The sequence below is a fragment of the Mustela nigripes genome, chromosome 2 (assembly GCF_022355385.1).
Source record: "Mustela nigripes isolate SB6536 chromosome 2, MUSNIG.SB6536, whole genome shotgun sequence".
Taxonomy (NCBI): domain Eukaryota; kingdom Metazoa; phylum Chordata; class Mammalia; order Carnivora; family Mustelidae; genus Mustela; species Mustela nigripes.
Window position 1 is genome coordinate 54,295,583 of NC_081558.1, and position 17,317 is coordinate 54,312,899.

The 17,317-nt window shown below is 46.5% G+C and overlaps 1 protein-coding gene across 4 annotated transcripts in view; it reads left to right on the plus strand.

Moving 5' to 3' along the window:
- IFT122 (intraflagellar transport 122) overlaps nt 1-17,317 on the plus strand; it is a 70,753-nt gene that overhangs the window by 41,697 nt on the left and 11,739 nt on the right. For 3 of the 4 annotated variants that reach the window (XM_059390376.1, XM_059390373.1, XM_059390375.1), the window contains 6 exons: nt 2,801-2,854; nt 6,525-6,686; nt 10,828-10,994; nt 13,360-13,531; nt 14,831-14,933; nt 16,843-16,983. In XM_059390376.1, coding sequence (XP_059246359.1) covers nt 2,801-2,854; nt 6,525-6,686; nt 10,828-10,994; nt 13,360-13,531; nt 14,831-14,933; nt 16,843-16,983 — 799 coding nt within the window. The remainder of the gene's footprint in view (nt 1-2,800; nt 2,855-6,524; nt 6,687-10,827; nt 10,995-13,359; nt 13,532-14,830; nt 14,934-16,842; nt 16,984-17,317) is intronic. The other variant, XM_059390374.1, reaches the window with a different exon arrangement.

A 17,317-nucleotide genomic window follows, 5' to 3' on the forward strand; every position in this document is an offset into this window, starting at 1 on the left:
TTTTCATCTAGAACCTGAGGTGGAGGAAAGGAATGGCCTTCAACTCTCTTTCCCCTACTTTTCCCTTCTCTCTTTATCTCCCAGAACCAGTTGATCATAGACTCTTTTGCTTATATAACTGAGCATGCAGGGAAGGAATTGCAGGGGTATGTGATGCCCACCCTATGCTAGGTCAAGACTTTAGGCACGAGATAGAAACCAAGGCCAGATACCAGCTCTTCTGTATATGGCCTGGATGACCCCATGCCAGCCACTTCTCTTATAGACTCCATCCTCCCACTTCTGCAGCGGGGATGGTGAAAATGCTAACTGCCCTATCTTCCTGACACAGGGTCATTAAGCTTAACTACCACATTGTAAAAGGGCTTCCAGAACTAGCAATGGTTATACAAATGCTAGCTGTTATTAAAACAAGTAAAATTGCTGTTTTTAAATTATATTCTTATGTCAACTACGCATCAGAAAACTGGTCATAGAGGAAGGCTGTAAGAATTCAGAGATGGGAGGAAGCATTCTAGGGAGGGAGCTTCCCTCTCCTGCCCCCTCCCCCATCAAAATGTCAGGAGGAATGAAGAATAACAAAGTATTTCTTGACTATGTTTTATTTGTTTTCAGCCTGGAATGAAATTTAAAGTCTTCCTTAGAGATTGTCATCCCCTCACACCCAAGAACTAAACACCTATTTGAGCTTATTTCAGCCAGCATGGGGTTGAGTACTCAGCAAATGTTTGAATGGATCAAAACAAAACTAGAATAACCCTTTATTTGCTTAACACTAATTCCCAGCATGTATTCCCCAAACACTCCCTGAGAATAGAAATTATTGTATTAAAGCCACAAGATTTTGACCATAGACTAGAGCTTGACTATTTTATCCAAATTCCAAATCTCCAGCCTTTCTTTTTCTGCTTTGCCAAGTCACTCAGGCACACGGGAGGTAGAGTGGTTCCAACAATAAACTGGTGTTCCCACTAGATGGCAGGGGAGCTCTGCTCAGCGCCCAGGATGGCCGTGGTGAGCAGAACTGCAGATGCTTCCCTGTTCCCACACTTCCCTCTGCTGAGGTTATTCATGGGCCTCGTGACTCTGACCACGCTGACCAGGGCACCCCTGACTCTGCAGAACGTGTGAGGGTCGAAGGAACTCAGAAACAGATTTCTCAAAGTGTCAAATCCTAGAATCCTAGCAGAGCAGAACTAGAAAGAACTTGGAGAAGGCATAGCTAGTTTGCCCCTTTCCATAAGGCAGCATCGGGAGCCTAGAGACAGGGAAGAAATAGGTTCAGGGGCCCTCAGCTGGAAAATCTCAGAGCTAGGAATGACACCTGGAATGCTCCTTTCCTCTTTGCCCCTTTGCCAGATATTCCAGGTTTCCCCTTTCCTTTTGCTTTAAGGAAGCCCAGATCTAGAAGATAGCTTATAAGATCTCCATCAGGGAACACAAGTACTCTTGGCCTTCTTTTGCTCATGTGATGCCTACCTTACCCTTTCAAAAATCCCTCTTCAGGAATACCCATTTGCCGGTTCCTACTCTGTGATGCTCTTCTTAATCTGGCCTCTGCCACTACCTGTGCTCAGAGAGTGAATTGGTGTTCTTGGGGTATCTAGTTCATACTCTTAGCTCACGGAGATTCAATGATCTGTTTAATCTATCTGCCTCCCCTTTGAGAACATGGACAGGTCATGTTCTTGAATGGGGCAGGGGACAGGTCATATTCACCTCTGGATCCCGGTCCCTGACAGGATGGCTGCTCTGCAGCATGAACCATTGGGTTCATCTGTGAATTGGGTCATCTGTGAAGTAGCTGGAGGCCAGACGACCTGCTCATTTCCTCAAGTCTTTTGGGGATGGGGGATGTCATGCAGCAAAGTAGAGGCTGCAAGTGGCCAGGGTAGTCCTTCAACATTTCATTTTCAGGGACTCCTAGACCTGCTGCTTCCTCTAGGTGTGTGTCAGCCCATTTCAAATAGGACACTAAAGCAGCACACCTGGGTAGAAACATTGACAGCAAAGCCACGTGAAGATCAGCCTGACATTGTGGGTTATATTCCTCTAAACCCCTTGCAGACTTAGAAAGCACCAAAGGAGACTTAACTAACACCAATCTTCCTAAGAAAGGCTGCCTAGAAACTTCTAGCAGCCCATGGGTTAAAGTCTTTAGCTTTACTGTGAGTCCAAGGCAAGAGCCACACTTTTAAGATTTACGTAAGAGTTTGCCTTCCAGGGACGTGGAGTGATTTATTCCCTAACCTCCCCCTCCCTTCCAGAAACCATCTTTATTCCTTCTCAGCTTTCCCCTCCTCCTCTTCCTCTGTGCTGGTACTGTGGGCTCTGGGTGCCTTGTATTTATGCACTGTTGGTAAGCATAGCTGTCTCCTGCTTTCCGTCCCAGTCACCAAGATGTATAGCAGTCGCTGCTCAGTCAGTACATCTTCCCCTCTCCCACTCTGATGACATTGCCTCAGAGCATCAGACCGCCCTGTTCTTCTCTTTTGCATAGAGAGTGCTCCAAGCAGGCCATATCACAGACTGCAGTATCATAGTTTTGTTTTACCTAATCCCAAAGTGATTGATGCAACCAGGACTTCTTTGCTATTCTTTGTGTGGACTAATCCCAGGGATAAAGCGTGCCTCACTGGGTGGTATAACCCTCCTGAACACATGGTGATTAATCAATGCTTGCTTCTTTTCCCTCTTTACTGGCTCACTTTCTAAAGCTTGACTTCCCACCCCCAGCCAATCACCCACTTTTGAAGCCCAGAAAGCAGCTGATTTCATTCTTTTATTTCTTCCCCTGTAGGCCTTCACCAGAGTACAAGACCTCCGATATTTAGAGCTCATCAACAGCATTGAGGTAAAAGACAAAATGTTGTTCCTTCTCAAGAAAGCACAGACTCACTATCAGTGGCTTATAGGGAGCTCTTCTAGCAGATGAGAGCCTTGAAGGCACATAACTAGAGCCCTCTGGAGTCTGGGCATTTGGGCCATAGCCTTGCTCTGGGGGTACAGAATGCTTTGGGGCAGGGAGATAGCACATAAAATCAAGGAGTGCAGTTTGTCACTTGGTAGTGGGGCGGGCGAGGCAGGTAGGTCCCTAATCTCTCTGAGTTTTGTTTTCTATCTGTGAAATGAGTCGATTTCCCAGCGTTGCTGAGAGGACTAAATCAGCAACTGGTTTTCACACCTGCAGTGGTTTTTAGGTGGTTACCATCCTCTAGGGCTCTAACAATATGCCAGTGTAGGAAGCATTTTCCAAATGCACATGATCTGCTCCCCACCCATGGCAATGGGACCTGGGGAGGGTGCTTGTGGACTGGAGTGGGCTAAAGAGGCTGGTTCTGTGAGTACCATTTGCTGGGTAACTGTAGACAATACTCTTAATTCCTGTGACTGTCTGTAAAAAGGCATACATATTTTTTCTCCTGAACAGATTTATTGTGAGGCTAAGAGAATGTGAGATACATTTGAATTCCCATATGGAATCAGGGAGGAAATCAGCAAATGTCTTGTCCCTGTAATTCAGTTCAGAATAATAAACACCTGTCATGGGCCAAGCCTTGTACTGAGTCTCGTGGGCAGAGTTGAATGGAAGAGAGGCCTGCAGGAGTTCACAGACTGCTCAGCTGAGTAATAGTCGCCGCTTATTGAGTGCCTGCTCTCTGTCCCATGCATGATCAGTGCATACACTGAAGCTAACCCTGAACAACATGGGTTTGAACTGCATAGGTCCACCTATTCGCGGATCGTTTTTGATAAATATAGCAGTACTGTAAATGCATTTTCTCATGTATATGATTTTCTTTTCTTTTTAAAGATTTTAAAAATTTATTTGACGAGAGAGAGAGAGAGAGCGCACGCACACAAGGAGGGAGAGCAGCAGGCAGAGGAAGAGGGAGAAGCAACCGCCCCCGCCCTGGGCCGCAGAGCAGGGAGCCGGATATGGGGCTCCATCCCAGGACCCTGGGATCATGACCTGAGCCGAAGGCAGTTGCTTAACTGACTGAGCCACCCAGGCATCTTATTTGATTTTCTTAATAATATTTTTTTGGGGTACCTGGCTGGCTCTCAGTAGAGCAGGTTGATGTTGGGGTTGTAAGTTTGAGCCCCACACTGGGAATAGAAATTACTTTAAAATGAAATCTTTAAAAAAATACATATATTCTTTTCTCTAGCTTACTTTATGGTAAGAATGTGGTATATAATACATGCAACACAAAATCTGTGTTAATCAACTGGTTATGTTATCAGTAAGGCTTCTGTTCAACAGCAGGCTATTAGTAGTTAAATTTTGGGGAGCCCAAAGTTATGCCTCGATTTTCAACTGTGTGGGGGTCAGTGCCCCTAAAACTCATGTTGCTCAAGGGTCAGCTGTATTTTAAATCCTTACACCAACTTAATGAAGCACAAACACTGTCTTATTCCTGTTTGATAAATAATGAAATTAAGGCTTAGAAAGGCTATGTCATGTCCCCAAGGGTCCATAGGCAAAAGCTTTGTTGGAACTCAAAGCCACTTCTGTCTAATTCCCAAGCTCAAGCTATCTTTACTCGAGGCCATATTGCTATCTAAGAAGTTGCTTCTGATGCACACCCTCCCCTCCTGCCCTCCCCCAGTACTGTCATAGCGAGCATCTGTAACTTCCGTTGCTTACTTAAATGCATGTGTGAAGAGCCATCTACTACTAGTAATGCCCAGTACTGCTTACTCTCAGGGGCTGGCATTTGGGAATTCACTGGTCTGGTTTTAGGCGCCTTAACCTGAAGCCATGGAACATGTTCTCTATGTAAAAGTAACTGACCTCTGTGAAGACCACTGCTCACCATTTATCATGTCTTAACTTAGGTCCTGTCTTACTAGTTCTTCTGGTGTGCTATGAGCTAGGTAGTTGGTTAAACTTGTAAGAATTGTCTTTTGAAAAAGAGCAAACTGCTTTCAAGTGATGATCCATTTTGGCTGTGCTGAGGCCTTAGTAACTTCTGGGCATTTGGCATTATTCCAGAGAACCAAGGTTCCTTGCTAGGCTCCTTTGGGGTAGGGGAGATATAACTATATTGATAGCAGGAGGAAGAGAATCTGCCCATATGGCTACATACATATTGAATATATGTAAATCGTTTCTACTGATCATGGTGGTATTCTGTGGCCTACGCCTAAATTCCATGCCTAGTGAAACCCATTTTTTTGATCTCACTGTAAGATTTTGACTCACTCCTTATAATTAGGAGTTAGGTGTTTTTGACTGATTAGTCTAAACTACGGTGGGGGGTGTTACTGCTTTTTGGGGGATTTTTTGGGTTTTTTAAAAATTATTTCTGTCAGTGGGAAAGCATGTTGCCTCCAGCTGTTAAAACGTCACCAGCTTGTCTGGGAGTTTGATTCAATGTCTCATCTTCCTCCACTGATACACTGATACACTTGCTAGAAAACAAGCAAAAGGAAACTGCTGGGGATGAGAGATTGGGTGCTATTGAGTGTTTACAAATACTTGAGCTGTAGACTAATGAATGTTCCCTAACATGAGAGGAAGGAGTATGCCAGTTCCTTCTCTTCATCTTCAGTGTGGCTCATCTGTGTGTGTGCATGCAGGTATGTTGCTGGGGACTGTCACTTGTTTCCAAAGGTGATATTATGTGGTACAAAGAGCATCTAGAGTCAGACAGACTGAATCCAAATGCCAGCTCTGCATGATCCTGACCTGCTTCTCTTCTGAATCTCAGCTTCCTTCAGTGTGACGCTTGGGTGGTACTACTCACACTTGGGTCCTTGTGGGAGGTACATAACCAGCACCTAGTGGATGCTCAGCATGTGACTCACCTTTTCTTTAGAGAAAGGGACATATGAAGCCTCATTATCCTGTTTTGTTAGTCTCCTTCTTGGGAAGAGACCCTAAACTTTTGCTTGTCTGCATTATCATGGGCCACAGCTCAGCTAAAGCAGGTCTGGGGACATGAGAGATCTTGGGAGCTTAGGGGACACCAACAACTGGGTATTACACACCATGTAAGGGCACCTGGGTGGCTCAGTTGGTTAAGCGCCCAACTTCTGATTTCAGCTCAGGTCATGATCTCATGGACAGTGAGATAGAGCCCTGCATCTGGCTCTGTGATCAGCAGGGAGTCTGCTTGAGATTCTCTTTCTCTCTCCCTCTCCACCCCTCCCCACTTGCATGCATGCACGCTCTTGCTCTCTAAAATAAATAAATCTTACCAAAAAATACACACAATCCTAACTATACAGTTGTTTCCTTGGAAGAATATACAAGAAAGCAGCCCTGAGGAATTTCCATTAAACAAACAAAAGTATGTATTACTTTTGATCTTCATTCATCTGGGGAAAAAATCTGCTTTTGTTGTCAGGCATTCCCACCAGAAACCTAGGTGAGAGACACAACAGCCCAGGAGCCAAATGGAGATTCCAGCAGAAAGGCCCAGGGGCTTAACTTGAAATAGCAACATCTAACCTTTGTAAAGGCTGCTTCCTGCCATGGCTGCAGAGGCTATTTCCTGTGCTTCTAATTTTTCCAGGAGAGGAAGAAGCGGGGAGAGACCAACAATGACCTGTTTCTGGCAGATGTGTTTTCCTACCAGGGGAAGTTCCATGAAGCTGCCAAACTGTATAAGAGGAGTGGACACGAGAACCTCGCACTCGACATGTACACCGACCTCCGCATGTTTGAGTATGCCAAGGTAATCCAGCCACATCCTGGCCCCAAGCTGCAACATGGAACCCACTAGTGTTCTAACACTGTGCTGCCCAAGATGTTTACCCCAAGAAGTGATATGGATGGAAAATAGCGGCTGCCTTGTTAGAAAGGGTTTGGGCAAACTGGCAAACAAAGGAACCATCAATGGCCACTGGTTCAAGCTGGCCTAAAACTCAGCTGTTAGGCTGACATCAGAGGGATAAGAGAGTATGACAGTTCAGACCTTTGTCAGTGACAGAGCTGGATGGACTCTCTGAAGAGTGAGCCTGAGCCAGCATGATCCTTTCATTAAGTGCTCAGGGTTCAGGGCTTCAGGTCTTTCTCCCACAAATTCTCTCAAACCTTTGTAGAAGCCTTTGAGAATCAGTATTCTCAGGTACAAGTTAGTTCTACCATTGTTATATGGGACAGTATGGTTCACTTCACCCAAGGTTTCCTAAGGGTCAGCTCTCTGATTGGTACTATGCTCTTGACCGTGCTTTGGAGACACCATGACAGAGTCCCTTCCTTCCAGTACTAGCACAGTGTACTTCCTGTCACCCCGGGGGTGCATCTGTATGGGTGGTGGTGGTGATTTCCCTTGCATTTGCAGATCCTCTGTTAAGCTTAGTCCCTAGCAGATATGGGTACATGACAGGGGTTTGCCTAGAGCAGGCTCCTGATGGTTTGTGGGAGAACAAGTTCACCTAGAGAGCCCAGCCATCAAGCCATTTGTAGTTCAGCCTAATGAAAGGTGAAAAGAGTCTTGGGTGCACTGAGCAACCAGGCTCTTCCTTCCGCAGAGATGCCTTTGTTAAACTGCCTTTCCCGGTACTGTCAGGATAGGCTTCAGAATGTTATTAAGTGAGTCATCAGCCACAACCAATTAGTGGCTATTAATGGTAATTATCTAGCTCACAAGTTCAAGATGGAAAATCTTCCCCATCTTTTTTCTCCTTTTTTGTTCCCAAAGATGGTTATGCTCTTTTATGTTCTACCTGTGAGATCATGGGGCTGAAGGTTGCATCTCTGTGACAGTGATGTGATAGAGTTTCTGGTCATTAATATCTAAATGAGCCCCTTGGTCCTAGCCTGTCTCTTCACCTTGATGGTTCCTTCACCCCATCCCCCAGATCCGAGTGCTTAAGGTTCCCCCACTTTGTCCTCTTCCACTTTTTTAACCCTTCCCTGACACTCCCACCGTGCGCATGCGCATGCACACACACACACACACACACACACACACACACACACATGCTATTTAACACTGCATTCATACTGAGAACAGCTAAATCAGTATGTCTTTTCCTGGGAATAACAACATTTAAACTAAGGACAAAACCTACCTAAAGGATTGAATCCCTAGGAGTGGAATTTGGGCATTAGGAATGGCAGGATGTGGTGGTTCTTCAGAACCAGCAGCCTTTCCTGGAGCCTCTGAAACCTTCCAGTAGGCAGCTGTGGTGCTCACTTTGCATTTGGTGAGCTGGCGTGAGTCCTGGTCCTTCCTGTGGGTCCTTCCTGGCCTCTTCACTTTGTTGAACTTCCATTTTCTTCTCAGAGGGTGACATAGCTATAGCTCAGCTCATTTCTGAGAATTGCACAAAATAATGTATGAGGAAGCCCTTCGCAAAGGCCAAACTATAGAAAGGCTGGGAAAATGAGAGGAGCTAAGTGTGACCACAGAGTGGCTAGTCTTCAGGCTTCTCCCCAGTGATCCCCACTCCTCTCCCTACACTGAGGCCCCTCCTCACACCTGGGGTGGGCTTTGTCCACCCACAGTCTCCCATCCAGAAATGCAGCCCACTTACATACTCCATCTGGTCTGCCTCTCTATGAAGGTAAATATTCTGGGGGTTGTTTTGGTTTTAGTTTTAGATCGCAATTCCAAGTAGTTTGGTTCTGTTTCAATCCCCCCCAATAGTCTGACTTTGAGGAAATGTGTACATACACATTATGTTGGGGGGCGGGGGGGAATACAGTGCTTATTAACATGGCATGTTTTTGTTTACTTGAAAATTGCTTCCCAAGATTCAATCTGGTTTTCAGAAAATTTTTAAATTACATTCCCACGTACAAATAAATTGTATGCTTTCCGGATAAGTGACATGTTTATATGGTGATAAAGGGAATTATAATGCTCTTAACTCTTATGTAGTATGTCCTTATCAAAATCACCAAGCATGAGAACACTGTTTAGTCTCATTCATCACTCAGCACAGCCTCTTTCTGTCCACTCCAGGACATAGTCTTTGCCATGGCCACAGATAACATGTAAATTAGCTTCATGGAACCAAAGAACCCTTGAAAACCCAGTTTGCTAAGCCTCGAAGGAATCATTTAGACTCAGCTTCAATTAGGTCAGAGCTCCCTGAGTTAGGCTATTGGGCTGGAGGTGGTTCCTTCTAGCCTGTGAGCTGTGTGTCTGGCTGGTCTCCTTGTTAATGTCCCAAATTTATGGCTTGCTTGCGGCCTCTGACCCTTCTCACTATAGTCACCCCAAGTCCATTGAGTACTCACTGTGAAGGACATTTCTGTTCTCTTATGATGCCTGTTTTCTCTGGCTGCTAGCCTCATTTAACCAACCAGGTTAGCAGAGTTTCCAGCTTTGCACTTGCATAAACAGTATATGTTGTACTAGTTGCAAAAGAGTAAAGGCTGTGTCTGTAATGGTCTAAACTAGGCATTTTCAGATTGTCAGTGCTTGCTTTTTCTAAGCTTCTTCCCCTGTGTGAACTCCAGGGAGACCAGAGACCAGCGAGATGGGCCTGTCTTTTATTCAGGGTAAATGATGCCCTTTCCTCCCCTTACAACAGTTGGTTGTCTTAGGCCATCTAATATATTATTTTAGGGGCTACACAATTACCCTGAAAGCAAATGGAAAAAGAGAGAGCTAATTGTTCAAGTGGGTTTTTAGCATACATTGACTGTACTTTCCTGACAAATGAGTGCTAATCATGGGGAAAGGAATGCTTTTTTTATACTTTGTGAGGCTGACACAGTGCACTTTCTGCAGGGTACATTATTCCCAAGACAAACCACTTCTAACTAGTAATGCAGATCTGGGCTCTAAGCACTCTTAATTTTTCCCTTTTGAAAAGCCCCACCTTTAAAAATGTCAGCACCAAAGCTTCTTCAACTATGGCAAACTCCCATGTATTTATTTGGGGTAACTATATCCTGAAAAGAGGTGATTTTCTGAAGCTGTTTCTCACGCATTCAAGGGCTAACCGAGGGATGCCAGCCATGGGATGCCAGTCAGGGAAGCCCCCTGTTACCTCTTCCTTCCCAGGTTCTCTCTGGGCCTCTTCCCCCCATGTCACCACCCCCTGGCATGGCCTCCTGCTTCCCCACCTCTACAGACCCGATATCAGAACAGGATTTGATATCATCCATCCAGTTGGAAGTAACTAATCAAGAACACTTGTGGTCCTTATCTGCTCTAGGCACATAATGGGGCGAGAAGCAAATGGGATGATGCCCTAAGTTCAGGCAACAGAATGTGAATAGAATCAGAAAACAGATGTGAACAGTACTTCTAGTGTGGTGGTAGTTGGGGAGGAGAGGGCACAGAGGGGCTCCCCTAGAACTCTGTACATCATTTTGTCCATTTAGGTTTATGGGACCCCATGCTTAGCCTCACTCTGAGGCATGTGGTATCATCCCTATTATCTGAATAAAGATTGTAGGTCTGGATATTCAAAATTAGGCAGCCAGATTGTAGAGTCACTATATGGAAATAGTCACACATGTAGCTGACTGTATGAGAGAGAGAAACAGAGTAACCTGATCATAAAACTTCAACACTGCAGAGTTTGTGTACAGTACTCCAAAGAGTCCGGAAAGTATTGTTTAGCTGAAGAACAAATGTCTGTTAGTGGGAGGGGCAGGGAACATTCAGGGCTGTAGTCCTTGACACTGTCCCATACTCCCAAGGAGCACCTGTGGAGCAGCCTATGAGCTCTCCTCCCTGACACCTGGGACTGCCCCTCAGTCAACCATACAGCAATGGACTCACTCCTGCATCCTGAATGCCTACTTCAGCCAAACAGAGCCCTTCCTTGCTCCAGCTTTCGGCAGTCTGACGTAATGCTGGCAGCAGGAAGTTCTAATCCGGAGTGTTTTTGTTTGTTGTGCTTCCTCAGGATTTCCTTGGATCTGGAGACCCCAAAGAAACAAAGATGCTAATCACCAAACAGGCTGACTGGGCTAGAAATATCAATGAGCCTAAAGCTGCTGTGGAGATGTACATCTCAGCAGGAGAACACATCAAGGCCATAGAGATCAGCGGCGACCATGGCTGGGTTGACACGTGGGTTTTCAGTCCCTGCCCCAAGAAGCATTTGGCAGCATGTCTTGTCATGTTAGCTCTTGGTTTTGACTGACAAGGGGGAAAGAAAATGTTTCTCTAAATACATAATCCAAATGTAATAGTAACTAGGTTTTTGGGAGACACAGAGATCAAACAAGGCAGTCACTGCCTTTGAGCAGCTTAGTGAATCCCTGGGGAAAGGGTCAGGGGTTGGGGAAATATAGGGGGAGGTACCCAGGCATTAGAGCTGCCATTCACTGATCCTTCCATAGGAGCCAGATATTGCAATATCTTACAGGCATTTGATTCTCCCCCACACCCTAAGCTGTCGTGTTTCCATGTCCAGCTTCCAAATGAGGAAACCAAGGCTCAAGGACCAGGTGATCACACAGGGCAAAACAGCTGGGAAACCATGGAGCTGAGCTTCAGACTGACTTGGCTGATTCCAGCGCCCCTAATATGTGTAATAGTAGGAACTAAAAAAGAAAAAGAATGCTTCTAAAGCACACCAGGAAAGGAGACAAGAATTCTCATGGGAGAAACCGTGGATGTGGTCTTTGCATGAAGACCCTTGAATTTTAAGAAGTAGGGGGTGGTAGGAAGGAGACGGGCATGAGGCCAAAAGGACAGCACAAACCAGGAGTTTCCCCGAAGAGAGGCGGGCATGCAGTGGGGCTGCCCAGAGAGACGATGGATTCAGTTTTGAGACTCTTAGAGCATCAGACCTCCAGGGGGATGGCCTCCTCCTCCCACAGTCAAGGAAGGTAGACCTCACACTCATGCACATATGCACTGGGTATGTGTGTGTACACATATAGGGGCACACTGCCATAGCCAGCAAAGAACAGGTGAGGGAGCAGCTCCTGAGGGTGGCTCAGTCTGAGCCCTCAGGCTGTTGGTCATTCTGGAAGCCACACTGTGGTCTGTAGTAGTGGTGGCCTAGGCAGGTCCTGGGGAAGGAGAGGGCTGGTTAATAACTAAGTCACTTCCCTGAACCCCACCATGTAGTTGCCATGAATGCCCCTCATATACATGCCATATGTATGTGACCTACCACCCCATCTTTCTCTTGTACAAGAATGAAGGTTCTTGAAGATACAGATCTTGCCCCCCCCCCCAATTATTGTTTTCACGAAAGGAGTGGTACAGGAGAGAGTCAGGCAGATTTGTGGCCCTGCTCTCTCCCCTCTGGTTTTTCATGTCACTTTCATTTGCAACTGACATGTATCAGGTTACCCTGGAGATACCTAACTAGTTCAGGAAAGAGATATTTAAGCATGTTCGTCCTTTTCTCAGGTCTAGCTATAAAAGGTGCCTCCTCTCCAGGGACATTTGGTTTAATGGGTGGGGCTGGGGGGGGGGCTATAAGGGGTTGACGTGCCACCTTTCCCTAAAAATGTGTTCTTTCTCTGCTGAGAAATGTTATTTTTAGATGCCATTATTATTCTAAGTGCAGATTGACAGGCCTCCCTGAGCTTGCCTGTGTCTGAGACAGGGATCTGTTATAGCTGCTTCCCCTTCTTTTTTCACAAAGAGCAAGCTGGGTAGAGCCCCTTTCCCCCAAGAGAGCTGGTTTTACTCTAAAAACCCACCCTGACCAGAGGGAACAAGCATGTTTCATCCACTCCCATCCCATGTCCCTACGAGTAGTGGGAGGGCCAGTTACCACTGGGAAGAAGTGGTGAGCCCCAGTGGTCCCTGTGGCACCACCCCACCTCCCCTGTGGTCAGCATCTTGACCAGCAAGAGAGGCACAGCCAAGATTTCCAAGAGGCCTTTCTTCCAGAGGTCAGAGCAGGCTCCACACATGCCTCTTCCTCTAAAGTCCTGTCAGCTGAAGAATTCTCACGCCTGTACCCATGCTTTCCTATGAGAATTCCTGAAATGGTGTGGAAAAAGCATTCTGCCACTTCCTGGCCGCAAAATCTTGAGCAGGCACTTCACCTCTACCTCGCCTTTAGCCCTCTCATCTGTAAAATGAGAATAATAGTGCCTGTTAGGACAATGAAGATTCAATGAGATCACACATGTGAAAGCTCCTGGTGCTGTGCTTGGTACCAGTAGATGTTTGTTTCTATCCCCAGATACTGCTGGATAGATAGCGACTCTGTGAAAGGCACACACAAAGTGGGGGAGACAGTGTCCTTTATCAGGCAACTACTCTTGGTCACTGGGCAATGTCTCTGGATTATATATTCACTCATTTAATAACCACCAGGGGCCCTGGCACCATATTGAGCTTTGAGGACATCAACATGAATCGACATGGAGCCTGCCCTCAAGAAGACCCAAAAGCCCACGCTGCTTTCTTCCGTCAGGTTACTGTTATAGGAGTCTATCTCCTCCCCGTGCTTTTACCTCTCCAGGTTAATTGACATTGCCCGTAAACTGGACAAGGCCGAGCGGGAGCCCCTCCTGATGTGTGCTTACTATTTCAAGAAGCTGGATAACCCTGGCTATGCTGCTGAAACCTACTTGAAGATCGGTGACCTGAAGTCCTTGGTTCAGCTGCATGTGGAGACCCAGCGCTGGGATGAGGTGAGGGCAGAGCATGCCTCATGGGGTAGAGGGCCCCACGTGAGCCCTGGACCACAGGGTGCTTTTTGGGCTTTGGATGGAGTGCAGCTGCCCGCGTGAGAGTGAACGTTGGCCTGGCAATTAGGAGATTAACACTTGAATTCTCTGAGCCAGGGTGTTAGAGGCCCATTTATTCATTTGTTCATTCATTCATTCATTCATTCATTCATAAAATATGCACTGCTGACTTCATGCTGGCCCTGTGATAGACACCAGGGATGTGAGAGTTTTAGCAGGACAGCCCTGTGCCTGCTGTTGGTCTGAGCTGCTTGTGACCAGCACTACAGGCTGATAGATCTCTGACATGGAGACACACTTACGTAACATTCAAAACCTGCTGGGTGCCGTTTGACAGAAAATGTCACCCATACTCTCCAGGTGCAGGCTGCCAGAGCCATTTCAAGGACAGCTATTTCTCTTCCTTCTTCCCTCTAACCTGGACTCATTCCTGAGAGGATCAGGGGCTGCACCTATGGTCCTCACCCCACCCCACCCACCCATCCACTTGCTGAGGTCTAGTTTACAGAGCCACAGCAAGACCTTTTCTGAATAAAGCTGTCTGACTCTTCTCTGCCCTCTGAGTGGCTCCATTTGGTGAGGTGACAAAGTTACTGATGAGAAGAGGTGGGGCCAAGGACAGAGGCAATAATGGCTTCCCAGGATAAATTTATTAGGAGATTTGTGAAGCAGCATAAATTAGAGCATCTTAGAAACACTCAGTCCTTACCATGCATCAGGCAAACTTTCTCCCTGTTGCCACATACTGTCCCCCGTGACTCATTTCCACTTCTCCTGGCCTGACAGGTGGTTCTGGGGCTTAGATAAAGCAGTGACTGGGTCCCATACAGCACCAGGTCCACAGTCATCTTTGACAGCTAATAAGCAGTGATGATGATAATGTCAATTCTGTTTCCTTAGGTGTCATCTGCAATTAAAAGAAATCTGTTTGCAGCGCTACAGGAGCCTACGCAAACCCTCAAAATAAAATGTTTCCGATTCTGGGCTGCTTCTGGGGTCCAGAAACAGACTGTGTTGTTATTGAATCCAGTCGCTTGCATATTGCTGTTAATTGCCTTTTGTTTTCAAAGAGCTGATTTGTTTTTGCGTTTCTGGAGGTGGTGGTAGGGGGAGGCACTCTCCCCCTCTGAGTTGTCAGCCTGGCAAAATATGACACATCCCTAATGGATTCAGCCAAGTGCCATGTTTTCATGGGGCCTGTGGGGGCTGCTTTTTTAAGAATGCATTTGTTCCTTCCTCCAGGCCTTTGCTTTGGGTGAGAAGCATCCCGAATTTAAGGATGACATCTATGTGCCCTATGCTCAGTGGCTAGCAGAGAATGATCGTTTTGAGGAAGCCCAGAAAGGTAGGCCACACAGACTGGCACGTTGCAGAAGGAGCATGAGTTGGTATTGCCAAGACCCACATTTTAGAAAGGCTGCCAAGCCCCTCCCATCACAGGTCTAAAGATGGATCACTTCATCCTGGTGAATGTGATGTGTTTCTTGGTGAAAGACTGGGGAGCAATGGAAAGAACATGAGCTTTGGAGTTGGACACACCTGGGTCCATCACTCACTTGCCTCTGGACCTCAGGCAGGTCCTGTCTCTTCTCTGAGCAAAGCACTGTGCACTCAGATGTAGATTCCCACTTAATTCTCACAGTAGCACTATGATGTTGGTACTGTTTTCTAGATGAGAAAGCTGAGGTTGGAGGAAGTAAAGGGATTTGCCTGAAGTCCCACAGCAAGCAAGTGGGAATTTGAGCCAGGCTGGAGTGGGGACAAAATATGAGGAATCCCACAGAGTGTCCGGCATGGTATTAGCTGCCACTTTCCTCTACCGCAAACAGTAATTTGGCTCAGATAAAAAAGTGACCTCTGCTCCTTGGCATTTCTACCGGTTAAGTGGGCTGCACCCCACATATGGCAATATCTGAGATAGGAGCAAAAGGAAACATAGAGCCTTAACTGGTAATAGCAATTTTAAAATGTGACTGCCTTCTCTGTGTCAGGCACTAGCTGGGCACTTAACTACATAACCCAGAACCTCGCCAGCAACCCTGCAGAGACACCGAGGCTAACTGTGCACTGCAAAGTCACAAAGCCAGAGAGAATGGCAGAGCCAGGATTGGACCAGGATCTGTCTGCCTAGGAACCTGATTCTTGTGACTAGGTCTTACTGCCTCCTTAGGAAGCCTCCTAATTGAAGCTGGGTGTGTCGTATTCCATAGCATCTCATTTACACTTCTATATGGTAACAGTTGCCACCTCCGGACACATTGCGGAACAAATGTCTCCCTGTTGGAGCTCCTCTGCTAAAAGCCCCCATTGAAAGACAGCATGTTCTCTTCTGCTTTAGCATTTCCAGAGCACCCAGTTGCTGAAGTATGTGCATGTTTGGGCAAAACACATCAACCTATCCATCTGTCTGTGTCTGCCCTTCCAAGAATCCATCGCCATAGTAACTTGGTACTCAGACAAGAGATTGGAGATGAGATTTGGAACAAAGGCCAGACCTTTTCCTTCTATAAAGCAGAGGATTTGGATCATTTGAGTGCTCACATCGTGAGCAAGTGTCACAGCTAGACATGCCTCCCTGGCAGCCCCCAACTTCCTGAGGGTCTGGCCACATAGTCAAGATTCAGGAAATTTCTGTTAAACAGATATAAGAATTATTGAGAGGGTTTTTTTTTTTTGCATGTGTTCACAAATGTTTGGTTGCTAGAACCGAGCCATATTTTTCAAGGTTGTCATTAAAAAGCACACAGTTGAAGATTGATGGAGGACTTGAATGGGGCTAGGTTCAGTAACCTTGGGTATGCCACTTTACTTCCACCTTCATAAATCTGTTGTGACCATCCAACGAGGAATCAGCAATAAAAACACTTTGTAAGCCACCAAACCTGTTCAGTTGTCAGGTGCTACTAGTGTCACGCTGGATGTCACAAAACTTTGTCCCGGCCCGGAATGGGGTGAGGGTAAGACCTCACTGGTGCCATCCTCAGATTTGGCCCTGCAATTTGGCCCTGAGGTTTTTCTTTCTGCCGTGCTTTTCCAAAGTCAGTTGCCTTTTCCCAGCCAGAAAGGAATGTGTCTCACTGCACTTTTTTCAGGATGTAGCCTCCGTTATTTATAGCCTTCGGCCTGAGAGGCGCATCCCAGCAACGAAGTGCTGCAGATGCTCCCATTGAGTGTCCTACTTCTACAGCAGCCCCTTGCAAGCCCTGCAGATTTCCATCCCACTCCCCAAACTGTGTGTTTTTGTGCCCCTGCAGCGTTCCACAAGGCCGGGCGGCAGCGGGAAGCGGTCCGGGTGCTAGAGCAGCTCACACACAATGCCGTGGTAGAGAGCAGATTTAATGATGCTGCCTATTATTACTGGATGCTGTCCATGCAGTGCCTTGATATAGCTCAAGGTAAGTAAACATCAGCCAGGCTGCTTGTTTTCCCCAGCCCTGCTCTGGCACCAAGATAAACATCGAAGGAGCTGGGACGTTTTAATTAAAGCCCTAGGCTTGTTTATTGGGTGTATTGTCCGTAACCCTGTCCTGCAGCGGCATAATCTGGTGTGTCATCTTTTTCCAGTTTGCCCATAAGTTTAATGATGGGTTGAGGGCCATCCTGGGGTTATGGTTGGGAGGTCCTGCCCTGTGTTGCTAACTCAGAACATCTCTCTCCCCTGCTACCTGGGAGCCTATAACCAGACCCAGGTGAGCACTTTTTTAAAAAATTTAATTAAATGGAAAGATG